Raw genomic sequence first — 20,688 nt, forward strand, 5'->3', positions numbered from 1 at the left:
TACTCTCAAATCGGCTCCTTCCTGTGGCTACAAAAACTACTATACAGTATTTGTTCTTCACCTTTCTCCTGCAATGATCAGTACACTTGTTTTTCACCTGTTCTCATAGCTAAAATATCTGTAGAATTGATTGGTTAGCATATGATCTATTTAATTTTCATTAATAACCTATGATATCTTTCCTGTTTTGTGTATAGGGGAGGAGGGAGATACAAATGTTATTAATGGGCTAAAAAGTTGAGAAATACAGACACAGCAACAAATTTAATACACGAATAAAAACATTGTAACAAAGACAATTATAGATTTTTCTCTATGAAACATTTTAGTCATTAAACTTTCCAATGAAAACATACCTGTAACAACACTGCCTGAAGCAGTATCTTCACTGTCGTCCCCACTAGGCTGTGTACAAGTAGATGAACCGGTAGATGCATCAGATATATATGACATGGAAGAAAAAGGAGGCAGGGAGCAGTTAGAAGGACAAGGAGATGGTGGTTTCATACCCAGGTGTAAATCAAGGCGAGGATCACTATGAGTCCTACTAAGAGTAGTAACTGGTGCAATGCTAGCTCTTCTTCTGGGATTGTACCTTGGCATTTCTCGATATGGTACTAGAAAACAAAGCATGAAATTTACTGAATGTGCTCATTAAAAATGACTATAAAAAATTTATCAAAAGAATAAATGTTGACAAAATTGATCTATTTAAAAGGAACACATCACTTAAAGTAATATCTGTTTATTTTTAGCAGCATTTTTTGATTACTTTTAAAAAAAGATCAGTAACCAATTAAAGTGTAGTAACATTTCTAAAATGGGATTTTCAATTTCATACTAGTAATAAAGCTTTACATTTTATCATTATAATTCCGTTTGAACTTTGTTTAGACCTCTTTCAGAGCAGGAGTTATAGCGTATATTAAAAAATTAAATAAAAGCTTTGTTGAACCTGTTGTAGGAATTTGCAAACCAATGGTTTGAAATGTGTGTCTAAATTCCATTTCTTTAAATTCAAGGCAAGTACTCAAATTAAATATTAGATCGAAAGTTTCAACTATTGAAATTTATTCTGAAGAATGTTGCAATGAATCAAGAACTTGATAATACTGTCTTGACTCTAGCATTGTCCACATTAGAGTTTCTTGTTCTTTTTTCACAGTCACTGCATTTTTTTACATTATAAACTAGATTCCAAATACTAATTAATAGCACGATTTTATTAATATTTTACCATAGTGTATTTAATTATTAGCATGGATGATAAAAATCACACCCCTGCTCATTTGGCCAGTTCTCAGCAGATGTTTTCACATCACACCAATTAAAGAGAACTCAGTTACAGATGAGTGTTCCTTCAATTCCTAAAACTGTCACTTGAAGTCTCTGGGAGCCAAATTGGTGCTATACCGTTGAGGAGTTGGACCTGATTTCTCACTTGAACTTTTGCAGACATTCTTGACATTCATACCTGCCAACATCTACTGGGAAAAAATCCAGTAGATCATTAAAAAATACAGTAAATGTTTACGACGGATTTTTCGTTCTTAGTTAGGAAATAAAAGAATTTTTTATTATCCTTCTTAGTACAACCAAATGTTTTTTACATCTTATACACAATCAAGAGAAATGATCAAAATCCAGAAATCTCCCGGGAAAACCAGTAGAGTTGGCAGGTATGGACATTGATAAGCAGTATGGGGCTTGGCATTGTCATGCAAATGAATGATCACATTGCTAAACTTGGTAAGATTATGTGCCCATAAAAAATGAATCACAGCTCTAAACACCAAGCGACCTTTAAACCTCACACTTCCTACCAGCACAGTGATTGTAGGACATGCCATTTGAATTTACTCCAGGAAAGGTTGGCGAAAGGGGTGGGCAAGGCAGGAGATTGCTTAGAAAGTAAGCATCAGGAGGTGCCAAAAGAAACCCAGAATTAATGTCCTCTAAATTATTAAATTTTCTTGTTTTTTTCTTCTCTCACATATTTTCTACTTGAGACAGACATTTAGATACTTTATTTTAAATAATAAATATTCTTATTGGAACTTTCTTGACAGGAACAGTTTCTGAAAAAATAAGGAAAGAAAGATGCAGCCAAAAAAAAAAAAAAAAATAAATAAATAAATAAAAAATGATTGACTTCGAATCAGTTCAGCATTTTCTAGAGAAAGACATGATAAGGACAGTTACATGATTTAACTGAAGGAAGATATCAAAGCATTTCCCTACATTGTTTCTAAGTTTTAAGGTCATGTTTAGTTCCCTCAATAACAAGGTCTTCAGTAAAGTGGGGTGTTAAAAGATATAACAAGAATTTTTTGAACTGGAAACTATTCAACAAAGAGAGGGCGGTATACAAATGGCATAACTGCTGCTTAAGTTTTAACGCCAGTACTTGGGAATCATCTTGAAGGATGCCTACGATGCCAACACACAGGGCAGGAGAAAATTTTCTTTCCTTTTCAGTTTTGTCTAAACTAGTTCACTATGCTGTCTTGTAAGTTTAAAGAGGAAAATGCAAAACTGTTCCTGATAAAACACTGCAATTTGAGTGAGCAATCATGTACTTAATTTTATTAAATTATAATTATGCCTTAAGATATTTGTAATATGTTAACGCTCATGACTGTCTCTCTATATATATGTGTTCTTTTGTAATCTTGAAAATGTAAACTGAATCTATAAAAAAAAGTGTCAAACAAGCTAGAAACTATTTTATTATTTTTTACTTAGTGTTTTAAAATCATCCACTGATTGAAAGAGAGAAAAGATTTAGGGGGAATGCAACATTATTTAAGAGAGTTAGGAATAAAATTATAGCAACACTTTGTAGAAGCAAACTTTAAAAAAAGAAAAAAATAATAATTTGAATTCTAAAAATTTGAATTCAAATTTTCTTTTTTGCAATCACGAAATGCGACAGGATCCTACTCATTGGAGATATTGTTTCTAGAAACCCTGTACCAGCGAGCCTGCCCCTCCCCTAGGGCAGTTACATGTGTATAGTAGTGTATCTGTAGGCTTGTGTGTGTGTGTAGACCTGTATGTATGTGTGTAAAGGTGTGTATGAGCATCTGTGTCTAGGACATGGACAGCACTGACCAGGAACAGCAGCTACCGGGAGGAGTCGCATCTGCAGAGGACAGTGGAGGTTTTTAAACTGTGTTCTTTTCCCTTACTTTGGAAATATGAAAGAAATTAGAAAATTCTCAGTTGAAGAAAATGTATTTGTGATTATTTTTTTTTTAAGTTGGTTTATGAAAACAACTTGAAGGAAATCTTTCCTAAGTGGGGGAAGTTTTAACTAAGACTTTTTAAACTATTCCAGAATTTGTTGCAGCATTGATGAACATATTTTCAGCAAACTAAATGCCATTGGAATATATTTAAGGTCAGCTATGATCCAAGAAGGACTTAGTCCTTTGGCCGTAATTTCTATCCATGATGAAATAGCAAAGAATTGATTTTGAAAAATATGCAAGATATAACATACAATATACCATCAGCCTGGTTATCAGATCCAGAGGTCCGAGTTGAACCGCAGCATGGCTGCAGATTTTTGCTTGTGAGCTAAAGTTACTTTAACAACCTGTTTGTAGATACTCTCTGCTTCAGTGAAATGACATCTGCCTCTAGTTTGGTTAATCACTATTCCAGACTGATGAATCCACAGCAAGGACGAAACTGCAGTCTCTGAATGTGATAACTGGGCTGTTGATATATTGCTGCTTATTAAAAGACTTTGTTGGTTAAAGCAAGTAAAACTAATTCTTCATGAAGTAAGTGCTTGTTCAAAATGTTAACCATGCATCAAAAAGAAAAATTTATTTCTAGAATCTAGGTTAATAATTTTCTGGATGAAGATTCAAATTCGAAATAGAAAAGTAATCTTCTATACAATTTTAAAAATAAGGTGAAACAATTTTCATATGTTAATGGAGAGTCATTTGGTTTCTATGTTTGAATTACAGCTTTGAATACTTAAACAGCTGCAACAAGACAACTAAAGAAAAAAAAAATCCTAATAAATTGTTCTTTTCTAAAACACTGTGTTAAGGGTGTTCTTTTCAATCTCTACCGGGGTCCAAAAAAATCTTCTGCTGGCAGACTCAGGCCCAGATCTGCATACCTGCAGACCCCGCAGTGGAGAGGGCCTACCTTTTAAGGAGCCCAGTGGTCCATGAAATTGAAAATAAATAAATAAATAAATAAACACCAGCACTAAGGGGAGTGGCCCTACCGATTTTGTAGCAGGGGGCCCAAAATTTACAAATCTGGGCCTGCACTGACTCCAGTGAAAACATACCCTTCACAATAATTACTTCTCGAACACTGCACTTAAAAGTGCATTATTTAAAATACTTTAGATATTTTTTTAAAAACTTTGGATGGTTTATTCCATAAGTTTAATCAAAACTCATTATAAAAAATTGTTGATGAGTATTTTTAAAACTTTACAGTGCGTTAGCATTTTCTGCGTATTTATTTTCATTTTTATGTCTCTCTATATCTCTAAGTATTTAACGATATTTTGTGAACTTTTGCATTTTAACAGAAACACATATCTCGTCTTTCTCAAAAATGCCTAACAGAAGAAATCCTTGTAAAAAGTTGGAAATTTGAAAAGTTTGGGATGCAAGATAATGTAATAGTAACACATAATACGGGTATAATGACACATAAACATGCATATAGAGACAAACTCATTTATTTATCACATTTTTCTTACCTACTTCTTCTGGATTATGATTTCGAATAAGTTCACCAAGGTTTAAATTACCAGCTATAACAGCAACTTGATAAGGGCTTTGGTTAGCAAAATTAAGAGCATTTTTCTCTGCTCCTCTAAAGAGAAGCACCCGTGCACAGCTCTCTTGATCATTCACAGCACATACATGTAGAGGTGTATTTCCACTGGCATTTCTAGCATTCATATCAGCCCCATAAAATAGTAAATGTTCAAGGTGCTGCACTAGACCATGTTTACAAGCCTGAAATAAAGAGACTTATAAATGTAAAGTTTTATAGGTTAATATTAAATTTCATTAAAAAATTGGTTTATGTATCTCAAATTTTGGAAACAGAATATATGCATTAGGAAAGTTATAGATTTGTATATTTAGTTACATGAGTGCATTCACTGGTAAATATCAAAAAACTATAAAACATAACTAATAAGAATGTTTTTCAAACATATTTTTTAAACGGTTCATATTACTTTTTGATTTTTTGAAGAATATAGATTAATTTTTAATCATACCAAAAAGAAAATACTTTCTAAAATTGGAATGTGTGAATAGCATTCTGAAACTGAAATCTAAATAATTTGAAAATGTATACATAACAAAAAAAATAATTTCATCAAAAAAAAGTTTTGAACATAAAATAGAATTCTCAAAATTTAAATTTCAAAACAAAAAGACACATTGAATGTTATGAATTTATAAGTTCAAGCAAAATCATTACCCATATTCAACAAAATATAATTTTATGAGATAATTTTATGCAAAGCATCGAGGGGGGGTGGACACTATAAGCCTTAATAATATACTATCAAAAACAAAGTATGTTTCTTTCTAATATAACAAAGAGATAATGTCAAAAAAAAAAAAAAAAAAAATATGCTGCTTAAAAATTCCTTTCCCTAATCCTTTCTGTTTATTAGATGAACAAAATGAATTTCTAGTCTATTCAGTTATTTATATTTTGATCTTTTTTTAAAATTTTAGATGTAGAACAAATACATAGTGATATTTTTTTAGCTATCTTTGTCCAAATGAGTTGATTGAAAATCATGGATGTGATAAAAGCTGAGCATTTTAAGCTATATGAAGGAAGAGACTTTAAGGCTCAAATAATATGAGACAATATATTAACCCGGGAGAACTCGCATCGGGCCTCTCAGGTCATTACAAAACTACGCTGCCAAAAATCAGCCCTTTAACGGAAATTAATGAGGTCCACAGTAGCTGCGTTCAAGGTGACCTACATACTGACCACATGCTTTTCAGGAATGTACATACCCCCTTTTCCCCAGAAAATTCCGGTTTGGGTCTCAGAGGCCTGGTTCGAGCGCTCTCGCTTTTCATTTCAGCTTGTGAATGTAAAGGAAGAGGTTGTGAATTGCATCGCTATTTAAGCTACAAAGATGAAATGAAGAGGTTGCAGACCTTGTTAGTTTAAGTTCAACTGATGAGAACTCCCTTAATGAAGATGACGAAGAAGTAGTTGACACAGAACAGTATAGCGATCATCTGTCATTTTCAGAAGAAGATTTAGATTCATGTATCATAAAACTTTCTTAAACCTTACTTTTTAAAACATATTTTAGAGGCTGTTTATCTATTTAAAATTCAGTGTTGAAAACACATTTTTCTTTCTATATTATGCAAACTCTATTTTCTGAAAAAACCACTACAGACCTACGGAGCCCCCCGCGAGCTTTCGTGTGATGAAAAGTACCGCGAGTTCTCCGGGATTAAACAAATAAAAACCCGTCCAGGTTCAACTGCTAAATTCTTAGAAAACTTTAGAATTAATTTTTTTAAATACTCTGTAATAGATACATTTTTTTAAAGATACGATTGCTTAAAAATATGTTACGATTTTCAAGTATTAGCAAAGAATTTGTTTTTAGTTGTGAATCCTAAAACAATTGGTAAAAAAATGTTTTAATTAATGTTCTAATAAACTATAAATTGCAGACAATCTCAAAACAAATAATCCCTTAACTATTTTGGTATTTTCAAAAGTAATTCGGATGTACCTGATGTACTTCTTGCCAACCTTGAGGATCACAAGTGCCAATGAAAGCATGGTCATGTAACAAGAGCTCAGTTAATTGATGATCACTTGAATGAGAAACAGTATAGTATAATGGCGTTAATCCCTTACTGTCTTTATAGTTAGGCGATGCTCCCAAATCAAGAAGAGTCTAAAAACAAATGAAGACAAACCCATTATTTAAATGTAACATAGGCAAGATTAAACAAAAGTAAGAATCAATATAGGTAAAAATGAAACTCTGAAATTATAAAAAATATTCCTTTACCAGGAATTTAAATCAAGGCACAACAAATTAAAATATAATAATTAGAGTATCAATTACAGTAGAACATGGCTAAAAAGTTACTCATATGCATTAACTAATTGTGAAACTAACTTTTTATTAACAGAAGAAATTCATGCAAAAATAATTTGTTATGTGAATACTAAAAACTTATGGAGTTCTCTCTTATGTACAGCTTGGAATGTCAATTGAGTTCATGTGCTGTGACAATTTTGATAATAGTATGGCAATTGCTCTGCAGCATTTATGACGTGTGCATGAAAAAAAGATTTTCATAGCACTTGAGCCAATGATAGTACTCTCATTCAGCTTTAAAGGAGAAGTTCAAATTCTGGCATTGCAGAAAACTGTTTTGCTAATTTAAGTACTTTCTATGCCTTTGTGCCACCAAATCAAACGATAGTTTATGACTGGCACCTAGAAGTGATTTTTTTAAGAGTATAGAGGCAATAAAGAATAATGTATTAGATGCAAAAATATAGGTATTGTAGATAAACTTCTAGCATATTATGTCTACGAAACCTTTTTAAAAACACAGAGTGAATTTTGAGCTACATCAATGGAGCAGTAGACCCTGTAGCTTATGAGCCTGAGATTTAGGTCATAAATTCTCTACATTATTCTGGTTTATTTTTGAATGCTTTGCCCTCTAGCAACACAATTTGGAATAATTCTTTTTTAAAATAGCACAACATGGCTAATATATTTGCTCAAAAAAAAAAAAAAAAAGCATATTAATTGCATATTGTTAGTTTTTGTGAATAAAGGAGAACTTATGACTGGCTAATACCATACCAATAGTTTAAAAAGTTCTATCAGAATTTTTACATAAAAACTTCATGTTTGAAGAAAAATATAAAATTACATTTTTCTGATTTAAATACCTTTAAAGCTTCAATATTGTTTTTCTCTACTGCTTTATGCAGAGCAGTCAACCCATCTTTGGTTCTAAAATCTAGTAAGGCCCCACCATTTATTAATGCCATAATGATCTTAGAAGGTTGTTTTAAGGAAGAAGCAAGTGTCAGAGGAGTTTCTGAAAATTAAAAAATACTGAATTAGGAAATTACAGTGCTGCTATAGATAAATGGGACTATACACAAATAAAATATTATGAAAAACAAAAATCATAAAAAGATTCAACTAGCAGCATAACACCCTGCAGTTATTTGGAAAAGCAGGGTGGCATAGTAATAGAGAAAAAAAAGGGAAAAAATAAGGATATGTTTACAAATGCTAGAAGATAAGTTTTTTTAATTATAATGTTGGGTGATGCTTAAGTTAATATAAATGTGGACTACATCCCATTAATCCCCAATTTATTTAAAAGCATAAAATTTTATATACAATTATTTTCAAATCATGTTTTGTGAAATTTTCGTTATTTTTTAGGAAGAAATGAGCCATTGACAATGACTCTCCACAGATGTGACATCTCAAACACAAAAACGTTTCATTGCTGAGCCCCTCATAACTCATAAGTGGATCATTTGATATAAAAAAACAAAAGTAATTTTTATTACTTAATAAGTTTCTGAAGAAAACAACCTCTTTACTTTGAAATTTTAACATAATTTTAAGCTAGCAAACTTTTTAATTCCTTTGATGAAAAACTAGTATTATAACTTTTAAGGGTTAAAACCTCTCCCAGAACTTCAAAACATTTTTTCCCACCAAAAAAAAATGGAGGGAAAACTAATATTTAAACTTTACAAAATAAAAAAGGCATAATATTTAGAATTTCTATATAGCAATTTTGGAAGAACGACTACCTAAATGATCTAGCGCTGATGTACTTTCATAAAGACATTGATGTATTTCATGAATAGGCTTTAAAGTAAAATGATCTCATGAAAAAAAAATAGCAAAATGGATAAAAGATTAAAATACGGATAATCCATCAGCTAAAGCCACCATTTATTGTCTTGTATGGTCACAGTGGAAAGTAGAACAAAAAATGATTTTAAACGTATAAAAACGAAAGTGATATCAAAAGATAAAATAAATTAATTGTGAAATAAAAATGAGAGAGAGAGAGAGAAATCATTCAAAAGAATGGTTGCTCATTTTTTAGGAGATTGTATTACACCGTTCATTTTAAAGAGTTGTTTATTTAGAATCGTTCGCTCATGATCAACACATCCTTGCGCTGTGTTAAAATAACAGTCATAAACAACATATAGAAAGCACAAATAAGCACTTGATTGCAGAAACTTGTTCTACAGTTTCAAGGACCCCCCTTTTCAATCGAAGAAGTATGAGCTGTTGAATGTATCTCAGATGAATTTACACTCAAAAGCTCATACTTCCTTGCCCTGAAAATGGAATCCCTGAAACATTGGTCTGTAATCAATTGTTTATTTGTTCTTTATATGCAGAGCTGAATCCGCCATGCCGGCCCCTACGCAGATTTGAAATTTGCCACCCCCTCTGATGATGTTTCACATTCAGGGGTGCCCTGATGGAAGGTCACACCCTATTAGCAAAATTTCTTGCATCAGCCTTGACAGATCTTGATATTATACTGACAGCGTTAATATTGACGTGTTTCATACTGCATAAAGGTCGCATGAAGATTAAAAATCAATAATGCAATAACAACACATAGACATATGCAACATTGCATTCATCTTAAAATATCAATATCGATATTACCTTACAATATTAGCATTGCATACATGTTGACGCCGTCAAGATGGTATTTATTTCATGCTGTCACCGTAAAGGTAATTAGTACACAATAGAACAAGTGGACCTTCATTGATACTTACGCATGAGCACAGTTATTTATACCCAGCATCCCTTGCATTGCTGGCATGTTATCTTCCTCCTTTGATCTTCGATACAGTCAACCCCTGAGCTCCACGCTGCACATGGCGCATTCGTTAGGCTTCGCTAAGTTGGTTGCTTAGTTATTAGTGTGGAATGGTATTGTTTTAGAAATAACTTATGAATGACTGATAACTGCATTTGTTTATTAATATAGTACTAGACAAGCCATATCGCAGACGATGTGCAATCAATGATAGAAATGGCCGAAAAAAGTTTTTTGTCCCTAGACTTTGAAACAAAGGACATGCAGCCCAGAATTTCGTATATCATCACTTCAATCTCACGAGTAAGATTTATTTTATTCAATGATTATTTATGTTATTCTTTAAGATAAATTCATATGTTTTCGCCCAGGGGACATTTTTCCATTCGGAAATGTACTTTATTGTATTTACTTTTTAATGTGCCATAAAAACTTCTGCAATTATTCTTAACTAGGCATTTTATATCTTTATAATACGATTAGAAGCATGAATTTAAAAAATAAGTCAAGTATTATGCAAAACAAAGAAATTTTCATTTTTTAAATTTAATTGCGAGTACTATTAATATCTTTGTATGAAATTCCAATCAGATGTCAGCTTTAAGAAAATATTCTTAGGCTAGAAAACTAATCAGTCTTCAAGCATAACATAAATAATTAAAGAATGAAATTTAATTCTCGAGTTTGAAGGGAAAATAATACAAATAAGTAGATAAAACACCTTGCAAATGTACTGATTTCAAGCTGTCAAGTCAATGTATCCTGACATTTTTCTGTCATATCAATAAGTATGCAAGATTACAAAGGCAAGATCATCTTGCGTAGACCTTGATTTCCTGCTGTCATGACAACATCTTGATATTATCCTGTCCTATCAATACATATGCAGGATTACAAAAGCAGTCTACCGTCTACCTTGACATGTTCCTGATATTATGCTACATACACCTTGTCAGTCAATACTGTGGCAGCCTACTGACAGCATAAATGGAGTAACATAACAATACTGAGGCAGCATTAATGCAAGATGATTTTTCTTGCATGTCAACCTTCATGCAATACAGAGGCAAGATATTTTGCTTACAGGGCAGTCATCTCACTTTTGATGACAATTCAGCAAATATGGAGATTGTAACATACAGATTAATTTTTCTTTTCTTAATTTTTAAAATTGTATTTTAATGATGTTTAACAATCCTTCTCATAAGATGTTTTATATGTATGCAGTGGCACAGTAAGGGGGGGAGGGGGGGGGGGTAAGGGTGAAAACCCTCCCCAGAGCCATTTTTTTTAACATAAATGCAAATTCATACAATATAGTTTATGGCAATGAAAGGCCTGTTTTGATTTAAAAAAAAAAAAAAAGAAAAACACCTTTAAAAGGTATTTTTGACCAAAAATTCCGTCTAGAAGGTATTTTTCAGCAAAAAAAAAAACCACTCCAGAAGTTATTTTTGATCAAAATAAAAACCCCTCCAGAAGGTATTTTCGATCAAAATAAAAAACCCTCCAGAAGGTGTTTTTGATCAAAATAAAAACCACTCCAGAAGGTATTTTTGATTAAAAACCCTTCCAGAGGGTATTTTTGATTAAAAAACCCCTCCAGAAGATATTTTTGACCAAAAAAAAAAAAAAAAAACCCTCCAGAAGGTATTTTTTATCAGAAAAAAAAACCCTCCAAAAGGTATTTCTGGCTGTGCTAGTGTATGTGTGAAATGCGTGTAAGCTTATCACTTGGTAAAATGAGAATTTTCCTCCTCCAAAAAATTTGTCAAACTCCAATCTTGTTGCGATTTCTGGCCAAAAGTAACAATACTTTCTTCAATCGACGTCCACTTTTTGGCTTCACACTTACTCTTTTACGCTGATCCATGTTTGACAAATATTTGAATTTCATAAGATGTGTGAAAGTAATCATTGTTGAATTACAAGAAAAGGTGTATATTCTTTATACATCTATGATGGAAAAGGAAAAAATACTAATGTTTCACTTTCAAGAACAAAAAATTAATTTTAAAAATGTGAGGTTAAAGCAAAATTTGACGTCTTAGGCCTACTCTGCCTATTGGAAAATTGGGCCCTGTATTTATGATGTTTACTACTGTTACTTTGCAGCACAAACATATTTATTCACATGATATTAGCTTAAAGACTGTGTTGTGTACACATTTCAACAAAAGAAAATGCATAATTATTATTATTTTTAACTTTCCAGTGCGAAAAGTTTAATTTATTCTAGAAATTTCTTTAAAATTTAGCACAGGCATCACCACATGAGTTCTGTTAATGACAAATACATTTTGCTCCCTTCCACACCTTCATTTAAAAGTCATAGGCGGCTTGTATGGAGCCGCCTATGACACTCCACTTTTTTAAGTTCAAAACTAAACATCGACAAACAATAGTAAAATTAACTGATTCACGTGTTCAAAAAAAAAAAAAAAATTAATAAGTGCCTGTTTAATATTTTTATCATGATAATAGTCTACAAAAATTTAAAATAAAGCTTTGAATGAGAGTCTTGTGGCCACCTGTCTTGATTTTTGAGACCACGTGACCCGAGTTTTTTAAATGGTAATTTTATCCAAAATGATGTGAAAATTCAATTGTTCAATTTTTGATAACTAAGACAACTTTAAAGGCGTCACCCTCCTACCCCCCCTTCACTTCCTTTGATCCCTTGACTCCTACTTTATTGGTGCACCAGTCACCTATGTTAAAAGTCATTAATGGTAACCGTATGAATTATTACTTTTAAGCAAGTGCTATAAACGAGTAATTGTTAAGCCATAGAAACTGTTTGGTTTATTATTCTGAATTTATATTTCACACAGAAATAAATACGAAAAAATGCAATAATTTTTAATTTTGGAAACCCCTCCCAGAATTTTCTTTTTTGGTTGCGTCACTGGATGTGATAGAAATTCTTTTTGATTTTAGCGTGATAAAAATCTCCCCAAAACATAAAAATTTCAAAGGCGACAATTTCATCACAGCCTAGAGGAAATACTTTTATTGCAAAACCGCAGAATTTGAACAATCCTGATATTTTAAGCAATTACCTCCACTTTCTGGACAATGAAAGTTTGGATCCATTCCCCTGGCACACATTTTTGTAATTTTCTCAATCTGGCCACTGTTAACATGTTCCAACATTCTTCGCAGGTTGACCTGTGAATAAGAAACTATTAATAGGCTAATTTAACACATTAAAGTACATACTTTTCTTCAAATGATTAAAAAATACAAAACAAAAGCAACTTTCCTTTTCCTCCTTTTCAGCACATCTCTTTCTCCACCACTTAAGGCAATGCATTATAACTTTTTTAAAGTTTCAAACTTTTTAGAACTACCGATGTCGTCTAATTTAACTGCGTAGCACTTTGTCAGCAAAGTATTTATATCAAACTTAGACCAAACCTCCTAATGACGTTGGTATGATGCACGTGACTCTTGCATATACGCTAGATGGCGCTATTAATGTCCAGTAGAATTTTCGAGTATGTAATCCACGGTAACGTTCAAAGGGTACAAAAATTGGCCAAAAACAATAGAATACGATATTAAAAAATAAAACTGAATTAATAAACACTTTTAGCAACTAATTTCATCCGAAATGCAAAGATTTCTTCCTGAAATCGTGACATAGTTCGCTAAAAGAAAAGGCAAAGGCAGAACATCAGTAATCCATAAAAATTCTTAAAGTGCAAATAGAGACTGCTTCTCTTTTACCTGTAGGGTTCGTACAGTAATTCATCGTGTAAACGCAATATTCAGACTAAGCCTAAGTACACTCGACAAACCAACGGACAAAGAAGAAGAGCCTCCACGTGCTCTTTGTTGGTAGGAGAAACGCATGCGCGCTGCAGATACTCAGGTTGTGGAGCGGAGCGCTCGAGTTCATTACTACACAGCGCCATCTATTAGTGAAATTTAGTGTAAATTGAGATTCAACAATTGGTGCTGACGAGAAATAACACGGACACGGATAATCTGAACCTCAAAGTTTTACTTTTTTAACAGACAGCGCAAAAACTGTGTGTGATTATTCTTTTTTAATCTAATGAAGTTTTACCAATCATGTGATTTCAAGTATAAATTGCACCTGGCTTATGAAAAAATTAAAAAATAATTTTGGATATTTTTAAATATTTAAAAAAAAAATAATTATATAAAATAAATTAATTAATTCACTTCAAACAAAGGACAAACTACAAAATATTTATCTCCAAATCTATCCTTGAAAAATATCAATCTACATGGGGGGGGGGACAAACCAGCGGTAGGGGGGAACTGGAAAGATTTTTCCTTATCTAATGTGAAGGGGGGGGGAGGGTATCGTGGGTTCTCACCCGGAAAAAATTTGAAACTGTAGCTTTAAAAACACAGTATTGGATGGTCTTCGGTGGTGTGAGCAGTGGCGGATACAAGAAGGGGGGGGGTCACGGGGCTCATGACCCCCCCCCCCCCCCCAAACCGTGAACGTATTTGAATGTTTGCTTGAAAAAAAACCTTGATCGAAACCATATAAAAAATATTTTTTTTTAAAATTCAATATTTTTGGGCATTATATGAAGGGGTGGATGCAGAGGTAGCATGTGGGTCGCGACTCCCCTTCCCTCCCGGAATCTGTGAACTTTCTTTGTAATCGTTATAAGGTTCATTGCATTTGAGTAATGAAAATGACTGCTTGAAAAAAAAAAAAAAAAAAAAAAAAAAAAAACCTGAACGGAACCATAAGAAAAAAGAAATAATTTTTGAACTCCTTTTTACTTCCTTTTCCAAAAAAAGGAAGTATTGTATTCGCGAAAAAAAAAATGTCACTCAAAAATCGAAATTAATTTCCATTTTGCTCACCCCCGAATGAATATTGAGTTTTTTCCCCCGACCCGACTACACGTGCATAGGTACCTAAGCAGGGGCGCCGACTTGCAAAAATTATTGGGGGGGCCGGACATCACCGGGTGTTTAGGGCGTTATGTAATCCCTTGGAGGTCCCCCACCCCAAATAAAGGTCAGATTTTTGTACCTTGAAAACGCCATATATTCTGGTAGGTATAATTTTAACAAATTAACAGTATGTGACACTGCGTTTTCGAAGTAAAAGAATCTAAAAAATTGGTTTACAAATTTTCTGGTTCAACTTTTAAATCATATTACTTGTCTTAGTAAGAGATTTTTTTGTTCTATTTTATGGGGAGCCGTGCAGTGCCGTAGCTAAGCATTGATACTATAAGGTAGGAAGGACACTTGACTTGAATGAATAAGCATTCCCAGAGACGCCGACTTTTAAAAATAATGGGGCGGGGAGACCAGGGGGAAATTTTCTAAATTTGAGATGAAAAATAGTGAGTTGTAAAGTTTTTTTAAAGCATTTTAGTCAGATAATCAACATTAGAACCCCAAAAACTCGACAAGCCTGACACATATTTTTTGGCTTTGAAAAAAGGAAAATATAAATACAAACACGCACAGTATTTTCATAAAAAGGTAATTTAATTTACGCATGTTTTTTTTTTAAGACCAGTTGTTTTTTCATTAGTTATACCGGCTAACATATTCAAGTTTAAACGCAGTCTCTCAATGTCTAGATTATTTTTGAAAACTCAATTGATTTTTCAAAATTTGTTTCACCTCTGTTTAATAAAAGCAAGCACTCTTGTTCAACTGCAATGATCTGTGTGAGTCCAGTTGCTGTAAACCGCCCAATAATGCAAGATTGCACCATTTCACAAACGTCAATATAAAGTGCCTTTGGGATTTTGAAAGCGTGCGGTGAACTGGCTTCGTTGTTTTCATACTTTGGTGTACGTCGATTCCGAAGAAGCGAAGGATCATCATTTTGTGAAGATTTTTCTTTTAAATACAACTGCCAAAAGTATTCAAAAGTATCACGCCTCCCATTTAATATACAAATCAAACCCTCATATATTTTTCCCAGATCAGCAACACTTAGATGAGCTCGCCGCAGCGCTGCCCACCGGCAACAGATTTGACCCGTAAGTTCGCGCACTGGGACAAATTCTAAGTGTGCTTGCAGCACTATAACATCATCATTATTCACACTACTCGCTTTCAGTTAACCTGCTTACTACTGTAATAATTATTTGTTTTAACTCATTACTGAATGTATTTTACAAGGTAAACTATCTTCAAACAATGAAAATAAAAGATAAATTTATGAGTTTCGAAAACATAATATAATTAATACTTTTTTTGATTTATTGGGGGGGCTCTGCCCCCTCGAAAATATTTTTGAGGGGACTCGGGCCCCCTCAGGCTCCATGGAGTCGGCGCCACTGTACCTAAGAATGTATAGACACTCGAAATATCCATTTTGACGATTCCCTAGTTAATTACAACGAGTTTTCTTGTGACAGCTGTATGTACGTATGTATGTGCGGATGTATCTCGCATAACTCAAGAACGGTGGTATGTCCTAGAAAGTTGAAATTTGGTACGTAGACTCCTAGTGAATTCTAGTTTTGCACCTCCCCTTTTGGTTGCATTCGGGTGTTTCTAAAGGTGTCTTTTGCACCTTTTTGGGAGGAAATCATTGTTAATTTCGATGTAAACTCAAGTGGTGTTATAATTTGGCGGACCCTTGGCGATATATCGCCAGTCTTTTGGTCGTCCAGTTTTGTCGCCAACTTGCGACAAATTTGGCGATTTGTTTTTAAATCTAATTTCAATTTGGCCACTGTTGGTGATATTTAGAGAGTAAACTATTGAATCACATTAAAATTGCAAGTACAGTATACTCCCGATTATCCGTGTGCGGATTATCCGGTTTGCGAATTATCCGTGCATCATTTCAGAATCACACTTTTTTAATGCTTCTTTCAGGCGCTAAAATCAAGGTAATAAGAAGCGTATTCCCTACTATCCGTGCACATAGGTCAAATCGGACACGTGTCCTACCCTCATGTGCAAATGTTAAAATGTTTCTTCTTTAATACAAGGATCAAGGTGCAATTACGTCAATAAAACGACTGTACAGAGCTGAACTTTTAAAAAACTTGATCCATGAAGTTGTAACGCTTACAAACTTTTGGAAGCAGTATTCAATATTGGATGCAGTGCAAGGTATAGCAGCTGCATGGTCAAAGGTAAAATCAGTTACCCTTGCGCGATCTTAGAGAAAAATCTTGCCACAAGTGTCATTGAATGAAGAATCATCTTCCGATAACATCATTGAGGAAGTTAAAGAAATCTAAGGTTTCGAATCAGTTGACGCTGAAAATGTCGAAGAGTGGTTTAAAAGCGACGAATGTGAATCAGGATTTCAATGTCTAACTGACGAAAATATCATTGAACTTGTTACTGAATCAAATGCAAGTGATGATACCGAAAACGAAGATGAAGAACATGAAGAAAATACAATTTCACATTCTATTGCTCTACAATCTGTGGAACATTTATTGGATTACATGAGTGAAAGAGGTTACGATTACGGAGAAATAATTGCAGTAAGAAAAATTCGTACGGACCTACGCAACAATTTAAACAAACAAAGAAAACAAAAATGTATCACCGATTTTTTTAAGCAATAAATTTCGAGGAAAAGTTCCTGGTTTGTGTGAGTATATATATATATATATTATTTAGTTTTTTCTAATTTCCCCTTAAATAGGTACCCTGCATATTCCTTAAATGAATTTTTGGATTATCCGTGTTTTTCGATTATCTGTGCTACGCCGCCGGTGATTAGCACGGATAATCGGGAGTATACTGTAATAGGGAAATTACATTAAATTGGGGTAAAAGGAAGTCGTGTGATGCACACATCAGATCGTTTTTTGTGGCATAACATGTCATTTGCTATTGATACATTGCTTTGCTTGAAACAGTCTTTCTACGGCGCTGTTTTCCGTCGCCAGTAAACTGAAGTAACAATGAAGTGTCTGCCGCCCGATCGCTTTTTATGCATCAAATTTAATGGACGATAGGAATATTTCCAGAGGTTTAAGGCATCGCTTCAAATGATAAAACATTTGATTGTGTTACTATTTTTCATGTAAAGTCTCTGTAAATAATTATTCCTTTCTATTGTGATTTTTAGACAGTTTCGTTTTTGTTCGTGCTGTGTTTATATGTAAATGTGCTGTGAATAGTTAATTAGTTTAAATCAGTGTTTTGGATTTTGTGTCGTGCAAGAAATGTAGAATTTTAGTTTCGTGTTCGTCCGAAACCTCGTTATACTAGGTTTCCGTAATATTAGGTCCCCTTGTATTAGCGGAAACTGTGCTGAAAAAAACCGCGTTTTGTTAGAAAAGGATTACTTATAACAAAAACAATGAAGTTTTCGGGTGACAAGACATTGTTGTCTTTTTTTACAAAGTTAAAAAAAAAAAAAATACTGATGAACCCTAATCCGATGGAAACATATCCCGAGTTCCTGTATCCGACTCTGAGACTGCGACGTTCTCGTCCCCCTCCGATTTATAACCGAAAAGAATCAGTCGGTGAGTATTGATCAGTGTCTAAATTACATTCATAAAATATTTAATTTTTAATTAGATTTTTGCCGCATTTTAAGTGAAATTTTAATGGTATATTTTTGCATACACGATAGATGTGTCATAATCAGATATATGAATGATATTAACCTTCTTTACGGAGATATCAGTACATAAAATATAAAAAAGAGCAGAGACCGTCGTAAGAAGCTATTATCTTAATGTTTATTTTATTATAATAAATGTGCAATAACGTTTTAGTTACGTCAGTTAGTTAATGTTAATTACAACTTTTATGCTAAACAATCCTTCATTTCAGTCCCAGATCTATAACTTTCGGGTTCCACTACAAATATCGACAAGCCTTATACGTTTTTTCAACTCTTATCTGAGATGCCCATTTTATTCAAAGTCACTATGTAAATTTGAACAGGATTAAAACTTTTTTTCATCACAAATTCAAAGTTCACCGTTAAATCAGGAAATATCATACTATCCCTTCACGGCTTTTACAAGGTGAATCCCAGATGAAACCAAGTGATTTACCTTAATTATTATTATTTTAATCAAATGTACCCTAAGTTAAAGAAAATTGCCTAATTTTTGTATGCAATTTTGAATTTTTTACGCGGGATGGGGACTTTCTTACAGTTTTTGGGAATTTCTGAGTGGATTCAAAAAATATTACTTGAGTTCACTCTCTCACCCCTGGCCATGAATATATATATATATATATATATATATATATATATATATATATATATATATATATATATATATATATATATATATATGGCCATATTTTTTTGGTGTGAGGGTGAAGGATGGAGGTCAGGGACTGTCCCAGATCGATATTTTGAAATATAGATCAAAATCGATTCTTTCTTCCTCTTCAGTTTTCCGGAATAGAAATTCCAAATGCGCGCTTGTAAACAAATTTTGAGGATGTTAAGGAGAGGGGGGTTATGGAGCTTTCCCCTAGAAAAGTTCAAAATTCAAATCCGGTAACGCATTCTATGATGTTAGGGGGAGAGGATCAGAGGCTATCCCACTTAAAGTTTCATAAGTGTAGTTTTTAAAATTCAATTTTTGATGATATTAGAGAAAGGCATTTCAGGAACAATTGTCGGAGTATTTTTTGAAATTGTCTTAGAATCCCGACTGTCAGCCCATATTTATTAAAGTTAAGGGACCGGCAGTTTTTCGAAGTTGAATCTCCAAAAGGGCAATTTTAAGCTATTTTCTATGTTGTTAGGTGTTCGGGAGCTCTCCCCTAGAAATTTTGCGAAGTGGAAGAAGACCTGGAAACGAATTTTGAGATGCTCTGTAATGATTTTGGCAGGGGAGGTGTTTTCGGAGGCGTAACATTTTGAAGACTTTCTTACTTTCAGACGAATTAGAAAAAAGAAACAGATTCAAAAAAATAAATAAATAAATAAATAAATAAAATAAATAAATAAATAAATAAATAAATAAATAAATAAATATAGAAAATGGATAAGTGAAAGAACAATTTCAGCTGACCAATGGGCGGTAATTTTGAAATTATTTAATTTAAAGATTTTCCAACAACATTATCATTTTCTTTCTTGGGGGCGGGGGCACCGACCCTGTGTCCCTCTCCCTCTAGTTGTGCCACTTGATCAAACAGTGTCTGGGGGCCTTCCTTTGGAAAATTTTGAAAATGTACCATATGAATGCTAATTCTTAGTTTACTTCAGAAAAGATTTTATAGCACTGTTTACTAGAATGATTTGGAAGAACTTGAAACAGTTCAATGGTTTTTGATGAAGTACATGAAAAGGGCCATGTTTTTTTTTTTTTTTTTTTTTAATTTCATTAACCATAGATTTTCCAAAGTAGTAAAAAAAATTGTAATAAAAACTAACAAATACCCAACTACAGAGTACAAGTATTCTGCTAAGTAGCACTGAATAATAAATAATTTAAGAAATGCATTTTTTTAAAATGTGTTTGTTAATATTTATTTATTATTTTTTTTTTCCAACTCTTACGCAGCAAAAGTCATACTTCTCTCGCATTGGTGACACCAAACTGCATATTTTTGTTTTATTTATTTTTTTTTCTTTTTCCTTTGGGTGTGGGGGGGGGGATATGCTTTCAAGCATATTAAGTTGCGTTGTAGCTGTAAAAAAATATAAGTTATTTTCCAAACTACGTGACCTGACGAAATAAATTTTGTTTTTTATTTATTTTTTTTTTCTTAAAAACCCCACCGAAAATGTTGAGGGTGCGTCGCACCCCCTGGCACTCCCGTAAATCCGCCTATGGTGCTGTCAGAGGGAAGAGGAGTGTCAGGAGTGCGTTCACCA

At 33.2% G+C, this 20,688-nt stretch overlaps 1 protein-coding gene across 1 annotated transcript in view; it reads right to left on the reverse strand.

Annotated features, from left to right (window-relative positions):
- Nucleotides 1–20,688, reverse strand: part of LOC129218663 (SH3 and multiple ankyrin repeat domains protein 3-like) — a 186,063-nt gene that overhangs the window by 15,691 nt on the left and 149,684 nt on the right. The window contains exons 6-10 of the mRNA XM_054852985.1: nt 12,959–13,067; nt 7,966–8,117; nt 6,779–6,946; nt 4,742–5,003; nt 357–617 (exon numbers count right to left, since the gene is read on the reverse strand). Of these exons, the coding sequence (XP_054708960.1) occupies nt 357–617; nt 4,742–5,003; nt 6,779–6,946; nt 7,966–8,117; nt 12,959–13,067 (952 nt within the window). The remainder of the gene's footprint in view (nt 1–356; nt 618–4,741; nt 5,004–6,778; nt 6,947–7,965; nt 8,118–12,958; nt 13,068–20,688) is intronic.

Source organism: Uloborus diversus, chromosome 3 (genome assembly GCF_026930045.1).
Source record: "Uloborus diversus isolate 005 chromosome 3, Udiv.v.3.1, whole genome shotgun sequence".
In the NCBI taxonomy this organism is placed as follows: Eukaryota; Metazoa; Arthropoda; class Arachnida; order Araneae; family Uloboridae; genus Uloborus; species Uloborus diversus.